The 27297-nt window shown below is 50.9% G+C and overlaps 13 protein-coding genes across 13 annotated transcripts; 5 read left to right on the forward strand and 8 right to left on the reverse strand.

Annotated features, from left to right (window-relative positions):
* Nucleotides 1-322: 322 nt before the first annotated feature.
* On the forward strand, nt 323-1835 carry N7496_004648 (glycoside hydrolase family 30 protein; the record flags this gene model as incomplete). The annotated part of the gene is made up of 2 exons (XM_056697577.1): nt 323-1181; nt 1234-1835. 2 exons carry the CDS (start codon nt 323-325, stop codon nt 1833-1835), a joined length of 1461 nt encoding a protein of 486 aa, XP_056556102.1.
* A 693-nt stretch (nt 1836-2528) lies between these two features.
* On the reverse strand, nt 2529-3545 carry met16 (phosphoadenylyl-sulfate reductase (thioredoxin); the record flags this gene model as incomplete). Its single annotated transcript, XM_056697578.1, has 2 exons — nt 2529-3277; nt 3371-3545. The coding sequence occupies 2 exons, from the start codon at nt 3543-3545 to the stop codon at nt 2529-2531; spliced, it is 924 nt and encodes a 307-aa protein (XP_056556103.1).
* Nucleotides 3546-4466: 921 nt separating this feature from the next.
* N7496_004650 (phosphoserine phosphatase SerB) lies at nt 4467-5959 on the forward strand (the record flags this gene model as incomplete). Its single annotated transcript, XM_056697579.1, has 3 exons — nt 4467-5270; nt 5325-5582; nt 5636-5959. 3 exons carry the CDS (start codon nt 4467-4469, stop codon nt 5957-5959), a joined length of 1386 nt encoding a protein of 461 aa, XP_056556104.1.
* Nucleotides 5960-6660: 701 nt separating this feature from the next.
* N7496_004651 (lipoate synthase) lies at nt 6661-7908 on the reverse strand (the record flags this gene model as incomplete). Its single annotated transcript, XM_056697580.1, has 1 exon — nt 6661-7908. One exon carries the CDS (start codon nt 7906-7908, stop codon nt 6661-6663), a length of 1248 nt encoding a protein of 415 aa, XP_056556105.1.
* A 599-nt stretch (nt 7909-8507) lies between these two features.
* On the reverse strand, nt 8508-10286 carry N7496_004652 (uncharacterized protein; the record flags this gene model as incomplete). The annotated part of the gene is made up of 2 exons (XM_056697581.1): nt 8508-9518; nt 9591-10286. 2 exons carry the CDS (start codon nt 10284-10286, stop codon nt 8508-8510), a joined length of 1707 nt encoding a protein of 568 aa, XP_056556106.1.
* Nucleotides 10287-10462: 176 nt separating this feature from the next.
* On the reverse strand, nt 10463-10699 carry N7496_004653 (uncharacterized protein; the record flags this gene model as incomplete). The annotated part of the gene is made up of 1 exon (XM_056697582.1): nt 10463-10699. One exon carries the CDS (start codon nt 10697-10699, stop codon nt 10463-10465), a length of 237 nt encoding a protein of 78 aa, XP_056556107.1.
* A 1530-nt stretch (nt 10700-12229) lies between these two features.
* On the forward strand, nt 12230-14036 carry N7496_004654 (putative ribosomal assembly complex component Ipi3; the record flags this gene model as incomplete). The annotated part of the gene is made up of 2 exons (XM_056697583.1): nt 12230-12574; nt 12657-14036. The coding sequence occupies 2 exons, from the start codon at nt 12230-12232 to the stop codon at nt 14034-14036; spliced, it is 1725 nt and encodes a 574-aa protein (XP_056556108.1).
* Nucleotides 14037-15518: 1482 nt separating this feature from the next.
* N7496_004655 (uncharacterized protein) lies at nt 15519-16121 on the forward strand (the record flags this gene model as incomplete). Its single annotated transcript, XM_056697584.1, has 1 exon — nt 15519-16121. The coding sequence occupies one exon, from the start codon at nt 15519-15521 to the stop codon at nt 16119-16121; it is 603 nt and encodes a 200-aa protein (XP_056556109.1).
* Nucleotides 16122-16277: 156 nt separating this feature from the next.
* N7496_004656 (putative sulfate/molybdate transporter) lies at nt 16278-17591 on the reverse strand (the record flags this gene model as incomplete). Its single annotated transcript, XM_056697585.1, has 1 exon — nt 16278-17591. The coding sequence occupies one exon, from the start codon at nt 17589-17591 to the stop codon at nt 16278-16280; it is 1314 nt and encodes a 437-aa protein (XP_056556110.1).
* A 509-nt stretch (nt 17592-18100) lies between these two features.
* N7496_004657 (putative short-chain dehydrogenase/reductase) lies at nt 18101-19047 on the reverse strand (the record flags this gene model as incomplete). The annotated part of the gene is made up of 3 exons (XM_056697586.1): nt 18101-18163; nt 18221-18945; nt 19005-19047. 3 exons carry the CDS (start codon nt 19045-19047, stop codon nt 18101-18103), a joined length of 831 nt encoding a protein of 276 aa, XP_056556111.1.
* A 1037-nt stretch (nt 19048-20084) lies between these two features.
* Nucleotides 20085-21813, reverse strand: N7496_004658 (amino-acid permease; the record flags this gene model as incomplete). The annotated part of the gene is made up of 2 exons (XM_056697587.1): nt 20085-21507; nt 21563-21813. The coding sequence occupies 2 exons, from the start codon at nt 21811-21813 to the stop codon at nt 20085-20087; spliced, it is 1674 nt and encodes a 557-aa protein (XP_056556112.1).
* Nucleotides 21814-22796: 983 nt separating this feature from the next.
* On the reverse strand, nt 22797-23747 carry N7496_004659 (alpha/beta fold hydrolase; the record flags this gene model as incomplete). The annotated part of the gene is made up of 1 exon (XM_056697588.1): nt 22797-23747. The coding sequence occupies one exon, from the start codon at nt 23745-23747 to the stop codon at nt 22797-22799; it is 951 nt and encodes a 316-aa protein (XP_056556113.1).
* A 1538-nt stretch (nt 23748-25285) lies between these two features.
* Nucleotides 25286-26277, forward strand: N7496_004660 (uncharacterized protein; the record flags this gene model as incomplete). The annotated part of the gene is made up of 2 exons (XM_056697589.1): nt 25286-25507; nt 25570-26277. The coding sequence occupies 2 exons, from the start codon at nt 25286-25288 to the stop codon at nt 26275-26277; spliced, it is 930 nt and encodes a 309-aa protein (XP_056556114.1).
* Between the last annotated feature and the right edge of the window lie 1020 nt (nt 26278-27297).

Consider the following 27297-nt stretch of genomic DNA (forward strand, 5'->3'; position numbering starts at 1 on the left):
ACGGGAAATTGCGGGGGTGAAGGATCGCTGCGACGCTATTCCCTGGAGGGAAATATGCCCGCCGATTCTAACACCGGGGTTTGGCGTGGATCATTAGAATGCCGGCTGAATGATGGTGTTAATTGGGAAACCGATATCGTTCATGGTATCCACTCTAGCTGAGTTGCTAGCTGAGTGCGACGGCATCGGTGTGCATTGCTTATTGTAAGCGCAACTCTCGCGGGGTATATAAGGCCATACCTGTGCCGACCTTGGATGATGGAACATATCTTCTCAACAGAGCATCTTCCACTCTACCGAGCTCGTTGTGAACAATTTCACGATGGTATACGCTACCTGGACACTCCTCAGCCTTGCTGCTCTCAGCCATGCGGCACCAGAGAAGCGAGCTGGCTCGGCATCAGCTTACAGCTCCAACTCTGCCGGGAATTACAAGCTCTCTTCCATCGCAGCCCCTGTTCAAGGCAGCGGCAGCCCAGGATCAGAGTCAACCTGGAAACTCAGCATTGATGATACAAGCTCTGGTCACAAGCAGACCATTGTCGGCTTTGGCGCGGCAGTCACCGATGCCACGGTGACCTCTTTCAATACACTATCCAGTTCCAATCTCCAGACCCTTCTTCAGGATTTGATGACCAGCTCTGGTGCCGACTTCAGTTTGATGCGTCATACTATCGGAGCATCAGATCTATCTGGTGACCCTGCATACACATACGATGATAATGGAGGTTCTGCAGACCCTTCCCTGTCAAGCTTCAACTTGGGAGATCGCGGTACTGCGATGGCAAAAATGCTGGCTACGATGAAGTCATTGCAGTCTAATCTGAAGATATTTGGATCTCCCTGGAGTGCACCCGGCTGGATGAAGTTGAATGGTGTTATCGACGGGACTACGACTAACAACAACTTGAACGATGGATACTTGAGCGGGGGCACGGGAACCTCAGGATACGCCAGTGCATTCGCGAACTACTTCGTGAAATACATCCAAGCGTACGCGAACCTCGGTGCTCCTATTGATGCAATCACCATCCAGAATGAGCCCTTGAATAGCCAGTCCGGCTATCCGACCATGTATGTCTACGCAGACGAATCAGCCCAGCTCATTCAAAACTACATCGGCCCTGCCATTGCCAACGCCGGTTTGAACACAGATATCTGGGCCTACGACCACAACACCGGTAAGTCAAGTCCATACACACAAACCGTGATCTCAATCTAACATTCCCAAAGACGTACCATCCTACCCACAGACCGTCATCAACGGCGCCGGACAATACGTCGACTCCGTCGCATGGCACTGCTACGCCTCCAATGTTGACTGGAGCGTACTAACTGAATTCCACCAAACAAACCCCTCCGTCAAACAATACATGACCGAATGCTGGACTCCAGCCGGAACCTGGAACCAAGCAGCCGACTTCACCATGGGACCCCTGCAGAACTGGGCAGCCGGCGTCACAGCCTGGACCCTGGGCACCGACAGCTCTGACGGACCTCACCTTTCCAGCGGTGGCTGCGGTACCTGCCAGGGCTTGGTCACGATCAATGGGGACAGTTATACGTTTAACCCGGCCTACTACATGATTGCGCAGTTTAGCAAGTTTATGCCGCCCGGTGCGATTGTGTTGAATGGGAGTGGCAGTTATACTTACTCTAATGGTGGTGGTATTCAGTCTGTTGCGTCGGTGAATCCTGATGGGACGCGCTCGGTGGTTATTGAGAATACTTTTAGCAATGATGTTTATGTTACGTTGTCGACGCAGAGTGGGCAGGAGTGGAGTGGGAATATCCCCAGCGAGTCTGTTACTACGTGGGTTCTTCCTGCAGTATGAATATGGGGTTGAACATGGATGCCATGAGATTGATGGTACAAACTCTCGCTACTCAATGGCATCGTTGTACCCGTCTACCCACCCGATTGGAAAGACAGAGCTACGAGGCGAGCGAAGGAGGGCGGGTATCGCCAACCAATGTGAATGTTTTCTTGGTCATTATTATATAAATTTCAATCTGATTATTATACATACAAATTAAGAATGTTTGTGATCAAGAAAGCTTGTTCAACTCGTTCGAAACCCGTCCCTGGATCGTTAGGGCTAGAGAGTCACGTGCACACCCTTCCGCTGCTTCCGATCCGCAGACCAAGGCATCTTATTTTACGAAGGACACTGAACACATAGGAGGTATTGAAATCATGATGCAATGATAATATTGTGCTTTTTGTTCTATCATGGAAAGGTCATTATCGTGGAGTAAAGTCCAACTCCCTATGTACAGAATCACACAGATGACAAGAATAGGTGAGGGGGAGTTGGGTTGGTAGGGGGTCAGAGATGTAGATCTCCGACCACCCTATTTTTGTCCAGAGGGGTTTACAACCCCAAGGGAAGAATCATTGATGTCTGGGGGGAAGGAAAATCGCTAAAGGAACAATCGAAGGTGGGGGGAAACAGGTATCATCCAGAGAACGCCGAGGAGGGTATGCAAAACGAAGTATGGAAAAGACGCAAGACAAGGACAACAGATCACTGAGCAGCAGAGGCCAGTGATGACTGCAGTGCCTGAGTCAAAGCCTCTTCCTGACGCTTGCGTTCCATCTCCATCAAGTACTGAGCGTACTTGGAGCGGGGGTTGTGGATACCGCACTCAGTCTTCTGCTGGCCCTTCCAGCGACCAGAACGCTCATCCTCGTTGTCAGCGACGGGCTGAGTCGAGTGCCAGTCACCAACGCTCTTGTAGCCACGGTCGAGGAGCTCGTTGTAGGGGACGTTGTGCTCCTTAACGTAGGCCTTGACTTGATCGAAAGACCAGTTGGCCATGGGGTTAATCTTGATGAGACCAGCCTCGTCGACCTCGATGACGTCGAGGTCACCACGCTTGCCACCCTGGCTACGACGACGGCCAGTGAGAACGGCGTGGACATTCATCTCACGGTAGGCACGCTGGGCAGGCTCAACCTTGGCGACCCAGTCGTAGAGCTGGTCATCCACCTCCCAAAGACGGGAGCCATACTTGGACTCAAACTCAGCGGCAGTGTCAGCGCCGAGAGGCTTGTACACGTGCACGTTGTTAAGAGGGTAACGCTTCCGGACCTTGTCCACAAGAGACAGGGTCTCTGGGAAGTGGTGAAGAGTGTCGAGGAAGATGAGGTCGACCATCTGGGGTCGGGGCACATCCAACTTGGATAGCATGTCCAGGGTGACGAGACCAGTCATGCCAAAGGCAGTGGTCTGGAACAGGTGAGGCAGTGATGTGATGCACCATCTCAGGATATCTGTATATAAAAAAGGGGGGTATTCGAGTCAGACCCTGATCTTCCGGCAAAAGCGGGGTTCCAGGATGGAAGAAAAAGCAATATCAAACATACCTTGAGGCTCGAGGAATTGCAGTTGACGGTTCAGGAACTGAAGGTGAGGCTTGGTGAAGACGATCTCAGGGACATAATCGTCACTGGAGCCACCACTGACATAGCCAGACTCGGTGTTGGCATCCCTGGAATCGATGCCATTGTCCAGGTCGGAGGAATAGTTCTTGGCTGGCATTGTGTGAAGATTGAGGGGGAAATATGATATGCAAGGATGGATGGCAAAGCACGAGTCAAAAAGGATACAGGACTTTTAACACCACAAGGTGGCGTTTTGGAGGCAGATGAAGAAGGCGTGGAGAGGGAGACCAAGTTGACGATTGCAGGAATATAAAAGAAGAGCAAGTGGATTATTGAGCACGACATCATCTCGGAGATTCGTGCCTGGCATTTCTCATCCGGCTCCAGTGCCGTCAAATTCTGCCGGGCTTGCAGGGACGCAATCACGCAATTTTGTTGACCGCCTTTGAGCACGCCATTAATGCGCAGTTGGTCCGTGTGCGCACCCCGAACCAGCCATTTTGCTGTAAGGTTGCCTTGTAAATCCGATAATCGCTGGCATTCTCGGAGCTTCGACTAGCTATGAAGAGTATAGCGTCCAGGCAATAAGGCTTTGTTCAACTGGCTGATAAATCCATTGGGCTAAGAAAAGAAGGGCGTGCACTCCTCCCAGCATATGGGGGATCTCCGCGGCTGACCAATGCATCTTTCCTGTTGCATGGTCGCAATTTGATCTCTAATCAATGATGTTAGTGGATTTCTAGAAGATCGGTGGAATCACTAGAGGTTACCGGATCCGTAAATCAGCTTTCTTGTAGGTTGATGTGCGTCATCATGAAGAGCTCTGGGCGTGGAGGTTCGATTGTCGTTGCCCTTCCATACTGGAACCAGATCGTGGCCCCACGGTGATTATGTGACCAGTCATGTGACATGAGCAGTAGCTGTGATCGTGGTCAAGGTCAGGTGACTTTGCGGGCAGGACCCCCCACGTGCGATCGTCAACCTTTTTTTGTGCAAGAGTCTTGAAGTGTTGTACAGTCCAAAGAACGAGGTGATTCACGTTGGAGGTCCTTGACTCTCTTCCTGTAAAGTTTTCGCCATGGCCGACTCAGCAACCTCCCGCCAGCGGCCTTCGCTTGGCCAGATGCGAAGCAATTCCTTCCTGCAGGACCATCAGCAGTATAAGCCTCCCATCAACCAGACAATTGGAGAGGTACTCAGCGCACAATTGGACGAGGTTACCTTGACCAACCCAATCAAGCCGGATCCAGAGCGTGTCACGGACAGCGGTATCATCCACAGCATCTTCAACCACCAGTCCAACCAACTCCCCCAGGGTACCCCGCGCATCGTCGCAACCATCTTCTACAAGTCCGCCAATCCCGTCCACCCCCACTACCACCCCGATGCCTCGCCTGCTTTGCAACCAGGTGATAAGCTGCCCTCACCACACATCCCTGCTGGATCAGCTCCGTCAGTCGATATTGAGAAGATCCCTCGGGAACCGCCTGCGCCGGAGCCCGAACCGTTGGACCACATCTATGGGCCATACGTCTCGCAGCTGTGCTTGACCAATTTCCTCCAAACTCTCGAGTCCCTGCCCACTCCGTATCAGCGCACAAACACCTCGCACCGCTGCCTGGATCGCGAAGAACACCCCCGTGTGGTGGAAGTCACCATCTCCCCGCCGCCGAACCCGGCTTACCTCTCGTTCAGCGATCTGCGCAAGCATGAGAGTATTTGGCGGTTCGAGCGTGAGTGGAATGTCGAAGTGGTTTTGCAGCAGGAGAGCGTGTTCCGCCGGCATAAGCGGCTGGCAGTGTTCGACATGGACAGCACTCTGATTGAGAACGAGGTCATTGATGAGATTGCCAAGTTTATCGGTGTAGAGAAGGAGGTTTCGGTGGGTTTCCATGGCATAGTAGCTGATGGGTATATGCTGACCATACTGATCTAGGAAATCACCGAGCGCGCTATGAATGGCGAACTCGACTTTTCGGCGTCTCTCAAGGAGCGCGTTGGTCTGCTCAAGGGCGTCCCGGCTGATGTGTTTGACAAGCTTAAATCTGTCATCACCATTGCCAAGGGTGCCCGGGAGCTGTGCCGTGCCCTGAAGGCATTGGGCTTTAAGATGGCTGTGCTGAGTGGCGGCTTCCAGCCTCTTGCTGAGTGGCTCGCTGGCCAGCTGGGTCTGGACTACGCAGTTGCCAACCACGTAAGCGAAGCGCTTACCCTAGCAAACGATTGACCCTTCTAATGCTCTTCTAGCTTGAAATCGATCCGGTCACCCAAACTCTCACCGGAAAGCTGGTAGAGTCCAAGCCCATCATCGATGCCGCCCAAAAGCGCACTCTCCTCAAATCCATCGCTGCCGAGAACAACATCCCTCTCTCTCAGACCATGTCAGTCGGCGATGGAGCCAACGATCTCCTCATGCTTCACGCAGCAGGCCTGGGTGTCGCCTGGCGCGCCAAGACCAAGGTTCAGCTCGAAGCCCCCACTCGCATTAACGGCGAGAGCCTCACCGATATCCTCTACCTGCTGGGCTTGGACAACGAGGACATTTCCGAGCTCGGCAAAGCCACGGAGTAAGCGATTCTGTGAATAGTCTTCTTCTCCAACGAGCCTTTACTCTTCCCGTGCCATTCAGCACAAACATAAATACCCATTACAATACGGCCGCTCTGATTGGGCCATTGATATCCACTTATTTGGAGCTTGGGACGGCTTGAAAACGCGCTAGTCCCCGCGGACATTCTGACTTGCATTTCTATTTGATATACGTCCAGCCCGAAGTCATTGAATTGATTACGAAGCAGAAGGAGTTGGGGTTTGATTCGGTGCTGCGTTCATGCGTTTATAGTCTGCTTTGGGGATGAGAGAACCATCTAGCAGTGTAGGTGTACACCCAGCAGCGCGCGTAGATCACGACCGACACGTAGTCAAGAATTGAAATGAATTGCACAAGGAAACTCGGTTTATGGTATATGATGTATAAGATGAAGGGGTTTTCGATAAAAGACGAGCACGTCACGTAGTCTAAAAGTCGCAACAGCATGAATGTACAGATTGAAAACCCAGCCGTGGTGATACAAAACGAACAGGGCCAGTTGAAATGTTGAATCAGACAGAAGTAAACCCCAGACCCCAAACCAAACCGATGCAAGATCAACGCCGAACGAGGAATGGTGTATAAACCAAACAAACAAATGGTGTCAAGGTTGAAGGAATTGACATGCCATGCATATTATCATATTTTCTTTTCTTCTTTTCATTTCGAGATAGGAAAGAGATTACCTGGCAGCCTCATCAGCCGAAGCCACAGTCTGATCAACGGTGGCAGCTCCAGCTCCGGAACGGCGCTTCTTCAAGACATTCTCAATGAACGCCTCACCAGCCTTGTAACTGCTGCGAACCAGAGGGCCCGAGGCGCAGTACAAGAAGCCCATTTCAAGAGCACGCTTACGCCAGAACTCGAAGCGATCGGGCGTGACGTATTCATGCACGGCCATGTGACGCTTGCTGGGGCGCATGTACTGGCCGAAGGTGACAACGTCGACATTGACAGCGCGGAGCTGGCGGAGCGCATCCTCGAGCTGCTCATCGGTCTCGCCGAAACCAAGCATGAGCGAAGTCTTGGTGATAAGGTCAGGACGAGCCTTCTTGGCCGCATCGAGCACGCGAAGGGACTGCTGGAAAGTGGCACGGCGATCACGGACGTGCGGCGTAAGAGCCTCGACGGTCTCGACGTTGTGAGCATAGACATCCAGGCCAGACCGGGCCACCAGGGCGACCATGTCCAAGTTACCCCAGTAGTCACCAGTCAAGCACTCAACAAGAATGTTGGGTGCCTTTTGCTTGATCTTGATCACCGTCTCGGCGAAATGGCGCGCTCCACCGTCTGCCAGATCGTCTCGGTCCACACTCGTCAAAACCACGTATCCAAGTCCCCAGCGCGAAATCGCCTCCGCAGTATTCTCGGGCTCGTGCGGGTCCAGAGGGGCCGGAGCCCGATTGGTCTTGACGCTGCAGAAGCGGCATCCACGCGTGCAAGTATCACCCATGAGCATGATAGTGGCTGTGGCAGCCGACTTATCACTGCCGCCCCAGCAGTCGGAGATATTAGGACAACGAGCCTCCTCACAAACCGTGTGCAGGTTCAATCCACGAAGATCCTTCTTCAATCGCTGGTAGTTCTTCGAGTCCGGGATTGGCGTCTTCAGCCACGAGGGCAAACGAGTCATTTCCTTCTTGCGGCCGGCGGGTCCGACCATGGCGGTTTTGAGGGCATATGCCTCGGATGGATCGAGGGGCTCTTCTTTGCCCCCAGAGACGAAATCGGAGAACGAAGGACCAGCATTCAGCTTGTCCTTGAAGGTCGTTGCTCGCCGCCGGGTAGTTCCCTCGGGTGTGTTGGAGGTGGCGGAAGAAGCATCCGTCGTAGCGTAGGTACGATGGGCGATGGGGAGGATCGACGAGGGAGATGAAAGGGTCGCTCGCACAGACGACAAGTGTCGTAGACTCCGTGTTGGTACTGCCATTGTAAAGGTGTGTATATGTGTAGGATTTGTCGGAGTCGAGAAATCCAGAAACAGATCCGCGCAAGAAAGATAGCGGCCGATTGAATCCCGCGGGAAACCGTTCTGACTAAGATTGCCCGACCGGGGGATTATTATTCCGCCGGTCTCGGTGAGAGCACCCGACGCCGAGATTAAGCTTGATCCAATCACTTAAGCTTGTTTAGGGTGCGGTAACCGGTGCATAAACATAGAGATCATAGGGTACGTCTTCTTCCCTCGGAATGTAAAAATTGAAAGCCATTATGATTATGCTTTACTATACTACTACCAAGCTAATTGTACACTTCCCACAAACGACCAGAGCAACACTTCCAAATGAGCGAATCGCAATGCAAGGGTATGAAAATAAAACGAATGAACGCATGACGGTGATAACAGCATAGGAAATATTCGAGTCAATCGAAGAATGGGAATCATTACTGGGGGGATGAATGAGAGGCGAGCGAAGGCGAAGTAGACTTGAAAGGAAATGATCAAGGAGAGATGTAGCATGTCATCAAAGGAGAGATGGAGGGAGAAAGAAGGATCAACGAGGGGGTTCAGGAAATTTCGAGGAAGGATTAATATGAGGCATTGGTTTCGAGGACTTGAGCTAGAACCTCAATGGCTGACTTGAGAGTATCGTCGGATTTGCCACAAATAGCAAAGAGGAGGTTGTCGATAATTCGTTCGACATCTTGACGCAGCTCGGTACTGCGTGAGCCCAGGACGCGATCTTTGATGCGACCGGGTGAGGCGGTTGGGAGTTGGATTCCTAGAGTACTGTATGCTTTTGCTGGGACTGCGTCCACGGCATACACATCGTTTCGTGATGAAAGAGAGGGTTTGCGACGATGTAGTTTTGCAAGAGAAAGAAGGTAGTTGCGGGCAATGAGTGCTGCACAGAGGCAGTCGAGCAGATTCTCTGCGACTGTTGGGAAAATAGTTCGGAAGGGTCGTATTAAAGCTTTTTCGTCGTTCTTCCGTAGAAAGACGATCACGGGCGAAGTAAGTCGAAGCATATGGCGAGGGAAATCCTTGACCGAGTGTTCAAGCTCGCCTAGAGTCCACTCATGGTCATCTAACGTCCACTGGCGATCCCATGAGGCCTGCTTTTCATACTTTTCATCTTCCGAAGTGTGGGAGGTTCGACCCGGAGAGTGATTTGGTGGCGATGGAGATGCCTTTGGGCTGACACTGCCTGATCGAATTTCAGGTTGTGGGGATGCCTCGCGCTCGCCGAGGGTGGATTCAGGTCTATCTCCAATAACAGTAGAAGTGATACTGTCAGAGGTCAATGAACCTGGATCGGAGTAGGTATCGTCATCCTTGCTATCTTGGTAGCTATCCATAGAGTAGCCGGATTCGCGTGTACCATATCCACTATCAGACATCTCCATCGGCGTATCCAATGGGGTGTCTGGACTAAATGCAGACACCTCCTCTTGCCGCTGGTCGGGCGTCATTGGAACACACACAGTCTGACGGACTATGGGAGGAGGAAGTGGTGGTGGCGGGCCCATGGGGCCCAAAGATGGTGATGATTGCCGGGAAATGTCCACCAGCCTTGGCTTGCTAGCAACGGCGAATCTCTGTCAAAGGAACGGAAGGTTAGTATGTAATGTAGGTAATGACTATTTGGTTTCAGTGGATTCGAAACTTACCACAGGCTCGTCCAAGGTCCGCCCACCAGGAATGATATCTAGTTTCGGCATTGGTGGATCTTGTTCGATAATCTGGAATTTTCGACGGTTGAATTCTTTGGGGTTGTCGTCTTTATCTAGCGGATCTAGTGGTACACCTTGCAACCATGTCTCACAATACGAGAAGTTGCTCGGGATCCAACTGGCTTCACTCGAGACAGTCGTTGCCCTTGGCCGTTGCGGTCTCGGAGAGGTAGTAGGCATGGAAGCCTTGGCGCTATGTAAAGAGGCAGGTGATGTAACTGGCGTCGGCTCCTCCTTATCAGGCTTTTCTCTTGTCGGTGTTAACGCAAGTGTCTCTTCGCATTGTCGAATCAAGTTCGAGTGTGCCTCGTGGACATTCGTCACATCCGTTCGTCGTTTTTCGGGAGACTTGACTTGCCGATCTGGAGGACGGTAGGCTTGATAGGGTGACTTTTCTTCAGTGGCTGTTTCCTCTGTCGTGTATTGTGATACGTCCACATGATCCATGCCGTCCTGTTGCTTGACGTCTTCTATGCAGTTGGTAACCTCTGAGATACTCTCAGTGCTCTCCACGTCGTCCGGTTCGGCGGGGGTTTCCTCGCTTTTACACTCAAAGTAGGATGCCTCGGGCCCAGTACTTGCCGGCCTGGATTCGGAAATTGGAGGACTGGGCAGCAGGCCAAATGCAGCCATGCTTGCGGATGTTAGGTTTTGGTCTGATCGCCACGTTCTCAGTGCATGGCCGGCCGGCGGCTTGGAAGATTGGGGCGTGTGCCTAGTGGGAAATGGCGGTGCACCATCGCATGACACAGATACAGGCGACGAAGCTGATACTGGAGAACTCGGTAACATCAATTGGAAGGGCTCCTTCATTCTGCGGACTGATCGAAAGGGCGAGATGCAGGATGGTCCTCGATCCGCAGGTCGACGGGGCAGAGACATCGAATGGTGGTCATGAAGCTCTGGTCGAGGCAATGTTGGAGCTGGAACGAAAGACAATGATGTCGGATAATGTCTGCTTGTTCTGCGACGAGGTTGATACGTGGGTGACCACCGGCGTGGCGATGGGATGGGCTCCGCAACGGGGTCTCCAATGACCGTGACATTGTGGCTCAGCGAAGACGGACTAGATGGTTGGTTCCGTATATGAGTTTCCATTCGGGCTGAAAAACATGCGCTATTGGGCATTTTCGAAGGACCGCGGTCTATGGCGGCCATGGCGCCCGGCTCTTTGGTGAGGTGATGACAAGCCCTAGTCCCGGGTTGAATTGAATAGCCTGTCCCAAAAGCAAAGCGGTTGCACAAGAGTGACCCAGATGAGATCGTGATACAGCAACAATCAAGGCCGTCGTATGTTGTAGAGAATTTTGGGATCAAAACAAAAGCAAAGGCGAAACCTTTGCCTATGCAGGGGCTTGAAATGTCCTTATACAACCGGAGTGGCGCTAAGGAACGAAAGGAACCAGTCGCCAGGTGGATAGAAGGGTCACCAGGGCATTGAAACTGTGCAAATCCCCCTTGACAGGACTAGATCATCACTCCCGTCATCAAGAATCCCCGGGCAAGTTGAACAGATTACAGGGTGGACAGTGAGCGTTGCCCCCCCCTTCTTCTAGGAAACCGTTCCCCAGGTCCCTCCCCTCCGGCACGAATCTCAGCTTGCACCAGGCACGGGCCATAGTAATAATAGTGAGAATGAGCTCACGCCCGTCCTTGCATTCCCGCCAGAGGTGAGATCTAAGCCGGGGAGGGTTCATGATTGGCTCTAGATCTACCATCCAAAGAAGCCAAGGGTCTGCAGGAGCCCGTCAACGTGGAAAGGAACCTCGCTCATCGCTTAAAACCGTCATAGTTGGGTGGTCGAGCGGAGCCCAGGAATGAGACAACTGGGATGGAGGGAGGGGGGAAAAAGCGACCGTAGCGAATCAGCGCCCTTGACAAGGGCTATAGGATCGACCACAGGGTGTTGATGAGCGGGCCCCAATTGGATGTATTGCATGTTGTGTCTCGTCGCAACAGGAGAAGGGATGCCCCTTGCATCGGAGCTCCTCATGCCTGGCCGCAGTCTGAAACTTGAATATAAAATGCTTCGCCATGGCGAGAATTCTTTGCATAGGCTCGGCCAAGGAAGAAGCTTTCGTTCAACAATTCGCCTCATTTCTTCCACAGCCTTGTGACTGTCGTAGGTTCTTCTGTGTTGACTGTAAAAGTGTAAAATTATTGTCTACAGTAGTACGGTTAGTTCATACTTTCCTAGCTTGACCCTAATTTCCACTTCTTATCGTGTCCCTTTCCAAACAATGACATGTCCAACTCGGGATGCTAAAATGATAGATTCCACTTTTATGGCTTTCTCTGTACGATTGAATAAATTAAAGTAACCTCCGAACCCCATCTTGTCAGATCGCGTCGCGACTAGAGTTTGGGACTCATCACATTGCGGAGGAAATATTAAGTACCGTAGAGGTACCTGCCTTAGGTACATGTCAAGTGCAAACAGTGCAAACTCCACCTTATCAATCGGACTTATCGCAATGAGAAAAAAAAATGGACGCGGCTGGAGAATGAAGAAAGCTCTCTCTGTCTCTTTTTACTAAACCCTCCAATCCCCTTCATGCACTACACCCCCATTCTCCATGCTTTCCGAATCATTCGTCGCGTCGACGCTGTCTTCTGCGAAAACTCCGACCGCCACGCTACGTGATGTCGGCATTTGCTTGCAGGAATTCCAGCCTTCCCCTCAGCTGCGATCGACTTTCAAGAAGAGCTCCACCACCACCAATTGCCTGGCTGTAAGCCCGTCGCATATCTTCTCCGCCCAGGCAGACAAGGCTGTGGTCCATGTATACAGTCGCGAAAAGGGAAACCAGGAGGCTTTAGTGCCTTTTCCGGAACGAATTCGCAGCATTGCGGTTGCCGGCGCAAAGTATGGAGATGTGCTGGTGTTGGGAACCGAGGGCGGCCGATTGATCCTATGGGAGGTACGACCAATCTCTTGTTTCGGATTACTTGTGGAATAATCTATCATAGTCTGGCCAGCTAACATGAACTACTGGACTTTAGACATGTACCGGACGTCAAGTGGCTACCACAGCTTCTCACCTTCAGCCCGTTACCTCTATCGTCGTCGACCCCACCTCTAATTTCATTCTTTCTGGCTCTGACGACGCCAGCATACACGTCTGGTCCATTCCCAACATTCTATCCTTCTCCAAGCCCGCCCAAGGCCGGGATCGCCAGCCTTCGAACGCACCTATCCGCACCTTCTCCAACCACCGCGCTGCCATCACCTCTCTTGCCGTTGGACACAGCGCTGGCCGCCACAATATCGCCGTGTCGACTGCCAAAGACAATACCGCAATTGCATGGGACTATCAGACTGGACGAGTCCTCCGAACATATCTTCTTCCGTTCTCCGCGACATGCGTGGCTTTGGACCCGGTCGATCGAGCCTTCTACGTCGGATATGAGGATGGAAGCGCACAATCAATAGTCTTTTATCGCAGCAACTCGGCACAGAACCCTCTCCACGACCCGTCTCTACAGTCTACACCAGCTCAGGTGTCAGCCGAAGATCGATGGCTCCCTCCCTCTGCGGACTCGGGTGCCATCAAGGCCCTCGCCCTCTCCTACGATGGGACCACATTATTGTCTGCTCACGAGAGCGGTAAAGTTCTATCATGGAATATTGCGCGTCGGAAATTCACAGCCTCCATCGCCGATTATACGCATCCCGTCACAAACCTGGTCATGCTGCCACCAAACGGCCTGCCGCTCTCTTCGCAGGACCTCAAGCGGACGATACATACAATTGTGAAGCCACGCGTTGACAATTCCTTTGCCGATCCCGCTCATGCGCCTGGCGCAGTCCCAGCCGAATACGCATTCAACACACACATCCTCGCATCATCAACACAACCAAAATCCCGCAAGCCCTCTCAATTCTCCCAAGCTCTCACCCATGCATACTTCCCCGATTCCATGATCGAGGAAGGCCTTGCCGAACTAGCTGCATTGCGTCAACCAGGTGGAAGCGATGTCATCCGCGTCGCGGCTACCAGTTCCTCCCATGCAGATACCTCGGTCCCGGCAACCACGCAGGAGGATACCCACGTTGCAGACCTTGAGGCCGAAGTAGCCATGCTGAAGAAAAGGGTAGCAGTGAACGATACCGCGCGACACGCGAATGCCAGCGAGGTTACGAAGTTGCGCTCGGATCTCGCCCAGCTGCAAGATTACATTAATGAGTTGCATGAGAAGCAGGAGGCAGCTCAGCAGGACAAAGTACAGCGTCAAGCTAGGAAGGAAGAGCGCGAAACCAAGCGTCGTGAAGCTTGGCTTGCTGCGGAGAAGAAGGGTCGCAATGGTGATGCCGTGATGAGAAAGATGGAGATTGACGATGGCATGCTGACGAGCGAGTCTGATGACCAGAGTGATGAGTAGGGGGTTGTCTTTCAATTAGAAAAACATTTTATCTTGCGGTTCCATGTTGATAAAATCGGGGGCTTGGCGTTATAGTGTCTCTATGCATTGCGGCTATTCCGGGATAAATAGCCATGAACAACAAACGTAAACTTTGACCATTCTATATTTTTATGTACACAAATAAACGTCCATTGTCTAATTGCATTTATCTTCTGATTTAATCTCGAGTGGAAAGGGAATTATTTTCTCTGGCCCGATGGTGACCTCAAACACCTGTTCTCACCTCCGGGCATGTAGTTTTCACACTGTTGCCTAGGTTTAGACGCTATACAATTCCAGCAAAACAAGACATCGTAGTAACAGTCGTTTTCTTAAATCCTTCCGTAGATTAGGTAGGTAGATACATATTTAATTAGTCGCGCTCCTTACTTATCCCTAGTTCCCCATCCTCTCAGCCAAGCTTGCGGACATGTAGGTATACCGCCATGGCCAAGCAAATATATATAGACACACACACACACACACACACTCTCTCTCTCTCTCTCTCTCTCTCTCTCTCTCTCTCTCTCTCTCTCAAAGGTCGAGATGAATATCCATCAGCGAGGCTAAATAGATGAAGATTCCTATTCCTGGCACTGCATGCCTCTCCAAACAAAATAACAGCAGAGGCATCAAGGGCCCACGATATCCATAGAGCCAACCCTGTCGGTGCTCGAGATAATCCATCCTGATATACATTTCAGACTATGACGCAATGATTTTGTAATGTACAAATCCGATGTCTGCGTAATTCTGTCCGCCATTTTTGTTAAATGACAGGATAAAATATTGCTCATTAGTTTTTTATCGAAGAGCTAGATTTTAATTTTCATTTCAGGTCACCGGTGTGCCTTGAATCGAAGTAGCAGGGTCGAATGATATCAGGTCCGGGTCGCGGCTATCATTCCGTATTGAGCGTTCATCTGTAACCATTCATTTCGTTCCACGGGAGAGTAACATAGTAAGACAGGTTTTCTGTCCATTGAGTATGGACAGCGAATAATGTAGCCCAGCCAGCAAGTTCTATGATTGGTACCACTTTCCACGTTCAAGGGGCGTATAGTGTTTTGCCATAGTCAGGTCCGATGCAAAGACCGAGCACGTTGCACCGTCAATGCTGATTCGATATCAATTCAAGAACAGACCCGTGTCAACAGCTGCCTTCTCTAACTGGTTCATTGCGGTGGTTCTTCCCCAGAATCTCATTTCGCCTCCGCCATTGAACTAGCTTGCCGCATCAGGGGATGATGTCAAGTTTCGCCTCGATCCTGGAGAAGCACCTCAACTTTTGCCACGAAGCAAATATATATGACTGGGACTGCTATACCCTCGCGCGTGCTAGACTCTTACGATTCTTACGACCAAACGCATCGTATTGCATTGCATTTCCAATATATCTAAGCCTAACGGGCCCAATCTAACACCTTCTCGACATCTATAATACTACCCTCCCCATCCAAAATGTCCGACTCGTACACCAGTTCATCCTACTACTACAGCTCAAGTCGCAACGGCGACAACGGCCCAACAACAACCGGCCACCGCTACTCAACAACCTCCCTAACCGAAGCAGACGGCACAACGATCGTCCGCACAGCCCGACAAGACCTCGGCCAACCCCCCGTCGTCGAAGAACACCGCTACGACAGCACCGGCCAAGAACAACTCGCCCTGCCCGGTCCAGGCGGCTCCTCGGCCGGCGGCGTACGCCGAATCACAGACCTCGACGAAGAAGGCTCGTCCGAGTTATCCGCCTTCGATGCGGAAAGTTCGTTTAGCAGCGGTGCGACACCGCAGTTTGACGGGGCGGCGGTCCCGTTTGGTACGAGGGTCGTTGATGTAGACACCGGTGCTTATGATGAGCATATGCATTATTTTGGTGATAAGTCGATGCGACATCATCGGGAGTTGAGGGATGCGGCTGGGAGGAAGTTTACGAGGGATGTGGATTTTGATCCGTCGGGGAAAGGAGGGACGGCGCATGAGAGGAGGCAGTTTGAGAATCCTGAGACGGGGACGAAGGTTGACAAGGATGAGGATGTGGAGGTTTCGGAGGTTCTTTAGGTTTGTATGGGAGGACTCTGTGGGAACTAGTAAAGCGAATTCGCTGTATATAGGCGGTATGCTAAATTGATCATGAAGTGATGAGATGTGGTGAATCTACTATCTGTATATGTTCAAAGAGATGTATTACCATCTCCATCTTCTCGCCAGCTTAATCTATCGTAGACGAAGACGTCCCTGTGACCAACGGTTACGCGCCTTTTCCCACCACTTGGGAATATCGTAAGCCCAATTGCACAGCATGCCAGCGATAAAGCCAATGGCATCATTCTTAAATCCGACCAACAGACCAACAGTCACCATCATAACTGTCCAGCGACGCTTTCTCTCCTCGTCGGTGCAAATGGGGCCCAGATGCTGTTCCGCAGTACCTATCACGCCAGAAGCGTGACTGAGGTCTCGAGCGCCAGATGTGTTGAGGCTCTCGCCAACACTCACGAGCTCCAGTCCAGCTGCAATGACCATAACGCCGAGGAACGCAGCCGGGAAACGCTTGAGAAGATCAACCAGGGTCTCTCCAAACAGCAGACCGATGATGAGTTTGAGGACTCCCAGGAACACCACACTCGCGCCCGAGCGAGCGCCGAAACGATACTGTGCTGCCAGACCGCCCGATCCATGACAGACGGGCATCGCACCGAACCAGCATCCAAGAATATTCATCCCAGCCACACTGAGACCGATATGAGTAATAGAAGGAGTCTGAACGTTGGGCAGTAGATCATTCGCCAAGTGAACGACAGCCACGATCGAGTTGAGCGTCGTGAGGGGAATCTGGCCAATCCCCGCATCTACGGCACCAACCCACCACTGATGGGGAGTCGGCACGACCAGCCAGGGATGCCAGATACTGAAACCAGGGAGATGAGCCACCAGCGCGGTGCGAATAATCGCAAAGACCAACCCAATGACGAATAACACCAGCGCATACGGAATCTTGCGATAGATACTGGTAACAATCAAAGCGAGGAACGCAATGATAGCCCAGATCCGATTATCCGCCCACGATGGACCGATCCAACCCAATGGGTGGAGCATGCTGGTACAAGCGGAGATAATCAAGGACAAGCCCGCGCCAACTTGAATTCCCTTGATCACCGGGATAGGGATCACATTGGCGAACCAGCGTAGCAAGCCCGTTACACTGAAAATAAGAATGCAGGTACCGACAAAGATACCCGCCGCAGCGATGGAACCATTGGAGAAGTTGCGGGCGATCGCGACCGCGGCGATGGCTTTCATGGGTTGTACGGGGAGCGGGATACCGAAGAATAGACCCGTGAGGATGTTGTAGACTCCCGAGAAAATCAACGTGCTGGCTAGTGAGACGGTGCCATTTACGGCTAGGGCAATGGCGATGGGGAGAAAGGTGCCCAAGTCGCCCAGTGATCCGGAGATTTCAGAGACATAGTTGCGTTTGAAGGTGCGCAGGTTGTGTGCGGAGACCTCTCGTAGTGTTTGGACGGTCATTTTTCAAGGTTCAGTTCGAGGTCTCCTCCTTTTCAGACCATTTACTAAAACCAGGACCAGCCACGGCTGATATTTGAGAGGGGAGGTGAAAGTTGACCAGGAAGTTGGAATACTGGAAGAGTGAAGTAGTCAAGGAAGAGGGGTGAGCTTATCAAGATCGCCCGCTCCGGATTGCGGGGTGACGGGGACTGGCGGCTGACGCGGTGAAGAAGATGCAATTGGTTGGGAGGGACAAGTTACACTGCATGAGAGACTTATCCTGGTTAACTTTGAAGCTGAATCTAGAGACTCGGGTCCTGACAGATGATGCGACACGACATAAACTTGTGTTATGCCCCACTCGTTATCTAAGGCAATCTAGAGTGTGGACATTCCCGCGGAGCGCGGAGTTGTCCTGTTGATAAGATCCAAAACAATGCAAGATACAGCTCTAAGCTGAGCCCCTCTTGATCTCTTTATACAAATCTACCATGACAATCACCCAAGCACTTCTACGACGATATTTCTAATTACCTGATAGTGAAACCACCATCAACGCGAATATCCGCCCCGTTAATCATCCCACTCGAGTCCTGATCAAGATTAGACGACGAGCCAACAACATCCAACTCTCTAAAGAACAAACATACCTGACAAAGAAAAACAACCGCATCAGCAACCTCCTCAGGAAGCGCAAACTTCCCTACAGGAATCGTCTTCAAAAACGCCTCTCGCACAGACTCCTCACCCCACGCCTTCCTGCCCAAATCCGTCCACGCGACCGTTGGCGAAACCGTGTTCGCAGTAATCCCCCGACCAGCCCATTCCGAAGCCATACTCCGAGTTAACCCCATCAACCCTGCCTTGGAAGCACAATACGCCCCATGCCGATGCAGCGCAGCATGCGCAGCTTGACTCGAGATACTAACGATTCTCCCGGGAGGCGGGGGGCTAGTCGAGGACTCGGCTGTCTTTGACGCGGCAAAGTACATGTTGGCAAAGGCCTGGGAGCAGAGCATCGGCCCAAAGACGTTGGTGGTAAGATGTTTCATCGTTTCTTCCGGTGGTGTACTCTCCATATCGCTTAGGGAGACGTAGCCAGCCGTGTTGATCAGGATACTGGGGAACGCCCCCTCAGTTGGAGATGAAGAGTCCGGCACGACGAGATCCTTGTGTAAAGAGGAAAAGGCAGATTGGACTGATTCGGGCGATGTGATATCGCACTCGTAGGTGTGGATGTCATTCACGTTGGAGTCGCCGCCATACCCGGCCTCGAGTAATTGATCTCGGCGGGCGGATTCGAATGAAGCGTAGAGAATTGCGAGGCGTGCGCCTTGTTGTTGTAGTTTATTGCCTATGCTGGACCCGAGGCCGCCTGTAGATGGAAACTGTGTTAATTAGGCCTTGATTATGCTGATGATAACCCTATCCTACCTAGCCCGCCTGGGAGAATGGCTAACCTGCGCGCAAACGCCATTTCGGTTGTGTATCGAACACCGATGGAGATGAATTGTATATCGTTATATGAGGAAATACAACACTCTTGAAAAAGAAAGCAAGCACAGTTAGAATTGTTTATTGAGGGGGTCCTGGCCAAGACGTCTTCCCCTCACGTCCTGGGCCGACATTGCGGGCAAGGATCGACATCTGACGTCAAAAATCCCCACATCGTGTCCTTGTTGATATTACGAAGATGCTCCGAGATGTTGATACTGCGAAGGTGCTATTACTGGTTTGTTGCCATGTCAGAAATCTGCAAGATCGAGATGCTACGAATTAGGGTCAAACTGTGGCTTTGGTAGGAGTTGTCGACCGGCTACTATTAGCCAGTCGGTCATTGGAGACTCGGTTGCTGAGATACAAGCAACGAAATCCCCACTACGATCAGAATTACGAGACTACAGCGGTTTGCTGCTAATCCACCTCTCATAGACTCCAACCGTAAAGGGCCACTTAGCAAACGACCCTACGCAGTGAAGGAGGTGGCGGGCACTCTCGACACATCGAAAGATGTACGAGATGGACAATACATCACTGGTCAGCAATGCTAGGTCGACCGCGAGATACCCAACAGGTTGGATCAAGCAGAGAGTAGTTCCAGACGTACACCAACCAGAGCCTGGAATTGCCATGCAAAAGTGGTGGGTCATAGACATACTCACCAGTGGCCAGCAGCAAACCGCAACCTACGAGGAGAAGAGTCCCGTCAGTAGCATCTGCCCCAGGCCCAGCCATGAGGCAAGACGCAAAAGACAAGGACAAGGAAAAGGAAAAAGGGAAAATGAGGCAGGCATGTCCTTTCGCTGGTATTGTCCAGATCAAGTTCTAACGGTAATTCTCAGAACGAGGTTTACTTTGCAGTAAAACCTCGAACACCCGTCATGCGTGCTTCCTATCAGGAATACTTACGCAGGCCCCTCAAGAAAACGGGAGCCGAGTATATCCACCAAGCCCTGTCCTAGTTCCAACATGTAGTTCCATCCCACCCAAAGTGGGCGAGAAACTCATCGTCCCTTAGACAACAACAACCTCCTCCTTACCAGATGGGTTGATTGTCACATCTTGCTCAACGGTGGTCTCAGTCTCCGATGACGAATCGCTGACCTTCAGGTGCTGGAACCAATCGTCCTTCGACTTGCGCCACCACTCGAACACCGCGATGATGGTGACACCGCCCATGATGACAATCGCATAGTTGAACAGACCCGAGTCCTCATCAATCGCAGCGTTGGAGTACTGAGGAGCACAGAGCACGGCGAATGCGAAAGTGTTCCAAATGAACGTGACAACGGCAGCCACAACTCCAAACCGACCCATGTCCCAGAAGCCAGGGCGGAAAGACGTCCGTGTAATAAACGCACGACCAATTCCAACGAGACCGTAAGCGGCGATCGATCCCGCAGCGGAAGTCGATACCAGACTGGCAAAAGCAACCTGAGATGGGAGCTGCGTGCAAAGCAAAAGTGCAGCAATAGAGGCAATGAAAATGACCGCATTGTGGGGCTGCTTGTCCTTGGAGACGCGCGAGAGAACGTCGCTGAAGGGGAAGACACCGTCACGGGCAACGGCGAAAACAAGACGTGAGACGGCGACCAGGGAGATCGAGGTGTTGAGAATGGCACCGATCATCGAGATGATAGTCATAACAACGTGAGCATGGGGACCAAGCGCGAGCGCGTACATGTTGATGAACGGCTGAGGCGCAGTAGTGTCGTAGAAAGTCTCGATAGACGGCATGCAAAACAGGAACAGGATGATGATCGGGAAACCACACGCAGCAGAGGCAACGGTCGACCAGAAGACACCCTTGGCAGCAGCCTTCTTGGCCGAGATGGTCTCTTCCGCAACGTGACCAGAGGCATCTTCACCGACGAGACAGCTCGAGACGAGGAACCAGGACAGCACCCAGTTCAAGCTGGGAGCTGTTCCTTCTCCATTGTACTCGGAAGTGAAGACGAACTCGGCGGACTGGAAACCATAGGTCCTCGACACGCCGATCGGCAGCCAGATGAAGTTAAGCAGCATATCGATAACAATGACGGCGAATCCCGTACGGAAGACCCAGGCGTACATGCGCGGCGGCAAGAAGTTCAGCGCCGTGGCCAGAGCTAGGAAGCCCAGCGATAAAGCCCAAGCAATGGCACGAGCTTTCACGTCAGAGGTGCTGATGGGGAAGCTGGTCTCTGGGTTGAAAATAACAATCTCTGACACAAGATAGTTGGCCACACCGAACGAATCACTCGCCAAGAAAGCAGTCCATGCAACGAGAGTCCAAGCAGCGATCAGATATGAGACAAATCGTCCAAGACGGCCACCACCCCACGACCTGAAAGCCCAGTAGTAGATAGAGCCAGCCGCGGGATAAGCAGAACACGCTTCAGCGAGACAAGCAGCGGTGATAATAGATAGAATACTACCCGAGACCCAAGAGCTCCATCTGAAAGGTTGTTAGCACCTATTGAATCCCTGAGCGAAAGACCTGAGAAACTTACAAAGCAGCAGGTCCTCCATTGCTAAGGGCAATGTAGAACAAAACTCGAATCCCACCGATACAATACAAAGCCGAGAACGAACAAGCAAAGTTATCAAAAGTACCCCAACCACGCGCCAAAACGGCACGATAGCCAAGCTTCAACAACTCGCGATCATCCTCCTCAGTCACAGACAAGAGGTGGTCTGTGTTCTGACTGTCACGCTCGGTCTTGGCTGCATCCGAGACAGCCTTAGCATCGGCAGAAACCATCTTAGCTGTTGACTGCGAACGAGTAACGCGGATATCACAACGAAAGAGGGAGGTTTCCTCTGTTTTTTCAAGAGATAGCACTGTGCGAAAGGGAAAATCAGGAACAGACTGTCTCGCAGAGTTTTTTTGTTTTCGCGCGGTCGCGCCATCACGTGTGGACTGATTGGTAAATGAGCAAGTGGACTCGGCCACCGGTTTTAAAGTGGGGATGAAAGCTTAATGGGATTTGGGATCGGACTACGGAGTACTTGAGTCCGGTGAGAAGACTGACAGGGGATTATAGAATAAGCATTGTCATCATCTTTGGTGGTTGACCTTGTACTAAACAATGTCCGTTCAAGTCCAGGTCCAGGCTTAATTAAGAAGAAAGGAAGACAAGCATTCAATCAACGAACTAAGAAAAGAACACCTACAATGAACCCCTTTTTTCAGGGACCAACAACCCTTTCATAGATTACATCGTGACATGGTTCCCCTTCCCAGTTTGCAAGATATCTTGAGACTAGCTTACTAGAAAATCGACTATTCCGATATCCGGAGCTATTGCAATACGCCATGCCACTAAATAACCGGCAAGGTTTCATGAAACTTTTTCTTCACGGAATAGAAGAAATTATCACAAAAGCGACAAGTTCGATCATGTCTCACTTGCCAAATCTCATACCAAGATGCTTCCCACATTAGATGACTTTTCTACACCCAAGATGGATAATAATAAAGGAGCTTGGTTGATTCGACATCACCGCTGACTATATGCTGACCAGGTTGCGTTTCATAATCAAATAGAAAACTGCCAGCGCTTTATTGAGACAAGAGGTACATCACTCTCAGCTTCCATTCATACCACAGAGCTCCAAGCTAGCTTCTCAAAAGCGCACGAACTCAATACATACTTAAACATGTATTGCCTTGGAGCCTCCATACACCGACTAGGGTGTACCCTAGCTTCGTTCATTCAAACATAAAATCCATCGGGATCTCTTTCAAAGAGCCTTTGAGACGAGCTCAGCGAGCTCCTGAGCCACAAATTCTGGGGCATCCTGTTGGATGAAATGCCCTGCGGCAGGCGCAAGCAGAGGGCCCTTACTCTTCTCCGGCTCCGTGATCTTTACCAACCCTTCGTTATACTTGTGCCAGTAGGGATTCGTATATGTCATAGACAGAAGCTTTGGGAGACCCATCCGAGCCGAATGCTCTGAGAAAGTCTCAAAGTCATGTCCGACGACGGTGACAAAGGGATGGCCCTTGGGCCCTTGAAGGATGGGCCGGTTACTTGCAGGCAGAAGCGTCCGCAAATTCTTTCGACTCAATCCTTCCTTATTACCGACATCTGGGTGGAAAATCCGTCGGGTACGCTCGCGAGCAGCACGTAAGGCCTCGGGTGTGATTTGAGAAGGGAGACTTTCGGCATCGAAGCCTTCGACGTCTGGATCGGGGAAAATAGACACAAAGTCGGAATTGGCCAGAACACTGTCGAGAAGCAAGAGACCGGCGACCGTGCCGGGATACTCTTGCGCGTAAAGGCGAGCGAGAGCACCACCAATTGAGTTTGCCACCAGAACCAACGGTAAGCTATCCAGGTCCGTAATTTTCAGCCTGTCTTCCGCAATTTGAGAGAGTAGCTGGCGAAGATCCCTCACGACCTCGAGGCAATCGTGACCATGAGTGGGGTCCGTAGCTCCCTCGTTGGCTGGATCGGCATCGGTTGTTTGTCCCTGGCCGAACCGGTCGTAAGTGAGGATAGCTGGTAATCCAGTTCCCTGGTGTTTTTCCTGAAGCGATTTGATGGTTGCCCCCCAAGCAGCCTGTGGGAGCCCCAAGCCGTTCAAAAAGACGATCAGGGCTGGACTGGGTGTCTCGGTAGACTTATAAAAAGTGTAGCTAAGCTTAGCACTGGGCTTAGTTGTGAGGGTGATGAATTCGAGTTCGGCCATGGTGAATTAGGGTAGTGCTCAGTTACTGCTAGTAGATGAGGATCTCTGGAGGAACTCCAATTTTGGGGGGTTGCTTTCAGCTTTAATAGCGATGGCCCTTTACAAGCCACGTAATTATTTAAAAACGATACCGAAGATATTCAAGCATCTATTGGATCATTAATGCACCAAATAGTTTCATGATTTTAGTGCTTATTTTCTGACTTACTGGTTTTGTTCACAAGGCTGCGATCCGGTGCGGCTGGAGTGTGGTGGGACTAGAATCAGACCCGTTCTGCCGACCCCCATCATGGAAGATATAGCTTGGCACGTTAGTGTTTATTTCTCACCTTGGAAATGAAGATGGTCTGAGCGGGCAACTGAAAATTTTGCTGCCGTTGTTTGTTTCCATGGAATATTCTGTAGTTGGGCGATATGGGTGAATAAAAGGACCCTGAAGAACACAGAGGATGGGTCTATGAAGGAGAGCCTAAATAGGAAGGAACAGAAACAATGCCTAACCTTAATCAGGATAAAAGACTCAGGGCCTGAGGCACCAAGGCCTCAATAGCTACATGTACATACATCCGGTGGCATCCGAGTACATAATCAGAGACTATGCTCGCTGCTGGAGCTGGGCGTCACCTTCGTGATTTTTTCTTCATTTGTCCAAAAGTAAACATCACCAGGTGAGGACAATCTCCCACTAATCAGCTCTTAATTCATATGGAGCTTCACGAAAGATCTCGAGCTGAGATGTCAGTCCCTAGTATGATCTATCATAAAACCAGGAAATATTAAGACTAAATCTCAATCCCTTGATACTAGCTTATAACCAAGATTTGGCTTTCCTTGAGGATCTTCAACTGTAGAAGTCGATTGAAGTAAATTCTTTTCGCCGCTTTGTCGCACTTGAAGGTCAATACAATACATACAATCTCAACCTTCACATCGAGCTTCCCACATTCCATCATGTCGCATTTTTGCAGCAAGGAGGCCATGACTTTTGGTCCATGCTCAGGAACCCGTCTTCTTAGCTATGTGGGACCTGAAAACTACTGCATACCATGCTCTTGGTTGGAACATCGCATTCTTCGATCCACTCGTTTATTTATCTCCATATTCCACGTCGCCAGTCTTGAACTCTGGATAGTCTTAGGATATTTTTACCTCTCCCCACCTAGTGATTGTGTCGAATACAATGTGCAAGAAATCCCAGTTAGATTTAGTGCAGCCCTCTGTAAAAGCCACTTCCAAGTCAAAGAGGACATTAGGGCGTCCAACACTGCGGAGGCTCGGACTCCGATATTCTCGTATTGCTGCCTTGATTTTGCTTTTGATGAGCCAGTAGTAGTGATCAGCTACCCTGCAATGTCAAGTGCCAAGCTTATTGGACGCCCTACAAGGGGGGTGAGCTGAGGCGGTGTTCTTGGTTACTATCGTGGGAGAACGGGAATGGTTATATCCAAAGTCAAACCCCCTCGTGGAACACGGAATTTCTAAAATTCTTACGCTCCAGTCTGAACAAAGTGGTGTTTTTCGATGGTGTGGTGATCAAAATGCATTTATTCTCGGCTTCCAGGTGTCTTGCACTAAGTATCGCTTCCACAACTTTGTTTTCCACGGCTTTGGCTACGAAACCGGTCGAGAACAAGCCTCCGAAATCACTATTCACATTCGATGAGCTATGGGAGCTTGAAAAAGGGTTCTGGGATGCTTTTCTTTACCCTGCGAACACGAAACAGACACAGGGAAATGAGTCAACCATATTCGCAGCCGATGTGAGGAAAATTATCCCTAGTGATTCCTGACACGGAGACTGATCCGCAATTATGATAACTAGGTGCAAGGGCGCGTGGACATAACTCGTACTTTCGATGGTGACGAGCTCAACCGCGAGTACATTTTCGGTCTCTTCTCAGACCCGGCGCACGTCAGCCTCGTTGGGGTTCCGATCTCTTATAGTATTACTCAATTCTCTGCCAATGACAACATCGCCAGTGCGACAACGGTAGTTACGTTCAACGCGACGACCTTTGGCGTTCTTATTCCCGTCACTATTGATACATGGATCGAGTTTAACCCGGACGGAAAGATCGCTCAGTACGATGCCACATTCCGCTGGTTCGAATACCTTCTGGATTTCCTGCTTGAAGGAGTTGCGACCAAAATCAACGCAACTTCCCCGGATCAAGCCGTCGCATATGTGTCAGACTTACTGGCGAAAACTATCTGCGCAACCCATGACGAGTACTGCACAGGATCCGACCAGCAATATACCGACAATAGCGCTTGCTATGATTACTTGACCAAGTCGATCCGCTTTGGCAAGAGCTATGAGCTTGGACGGAATACTTTACTTTGCCGCGAGGTTCATGAGCATATGGTGCAGTATCACCCGGACGTCCACTGCCCGCACATTGGACCAACTGGTGGTGGTTACTGCGTGGATGATATGAGTTATGGCCAGACTGTTCTGCAAAAGTATTTCAATGACTCGTGGATTCCGTATGGGTATGGGGTAGATCAGGATATATGGCTGGACAACTAAAAAGGATCGCCAGCTGGAGTAGGCACTAGTGGCCCTTGTCACGACTAGCTATGTATAGCTCCAACTTGAACTTCAGTTGACAATTTGCCGAGGCTAGTAGATATTGAGTATGCACGATCCATTAAGGCGAAATCGAATGAGTTGAAAATTATTATCAGCCTTGTGATGATGTCTGCTAGTGTCTATAATTGCCTCGGGTGGTCACTATCCCGACCATTATTTAGTAATAGTGATTATTGGTGGCTGCCGGCTGCCGGCTGCTCCGGATTCTCCGATGCCAGAAGGCTTCTGGAGTCCTTGGCAGTCTCGCGCTTTTGCCCTGAATTAGATCGATCCGATCCCGTTCCACCTTTTGGCATTGTGGCCGCGTGCTCGGTCAAGGAACCCTTTTTTTTCGTGAAATGTAACAGATTTACATGATGGCAATGGCTTGCTGCGGCAGCAAACTCCATGTGATAGTATAACTAGATCACCATCATTATTGATAAACTAGCCCGACATGACAATCAATTCCTTGTCCTAGTGCTGGGCAGTCGCTCGGTCGCATAGGTTGTAAAACGCCGAGTGACCGAGCATTTTTAATAGAAATACTTAAAGGCCCAATTGCTTCAGTTAATACAATTCAACAAACTTTAGGTTACCGTAGCATCCCCAATCGTCCAAATCACCAGCATGAGTCAAGTACATCACAAATTCGACGGGGGAAACCCGGAACTCGCTATCAACCGCCGGTCTCGGCGGCTTGTGGCTGGCCCGATTCCGGTTAAGTGGCGCTTTTGCAGGTGCCGAAAATCGAGTAGAAGGAATAACCTTCCGGCATTGTTCTTCGCGCCGATGTTAAAAAGTCTATTCATGAACCCGGCGAGAACTGTCAATCATGAACAGTGTCTTCTTTAGCCAGCGATCTAAATCAATAGTGTCTATATAAGAATCCCCCCAACATCATTCTATCCCCGGATTTCCATTACTATTACTCAATCCTTTTACTGAACCGAGGTATCCGCCACTCCCCACAGAGAT

This window comes from Penicillium cataractarum, assembly GCF_028827025.1.
Source record: "Penicillium cataractarum strain IBT 29864 chromosome Unknown utg000004l, whole genome shotgun sequence".
Classification (NCBI taxonomy): Eukaryota; Fungi; Ascomycota; class Eurotiomycetes; order Eurotiales; family Aspergillaceae; genus Penicillium; species Penicillium cataractarum.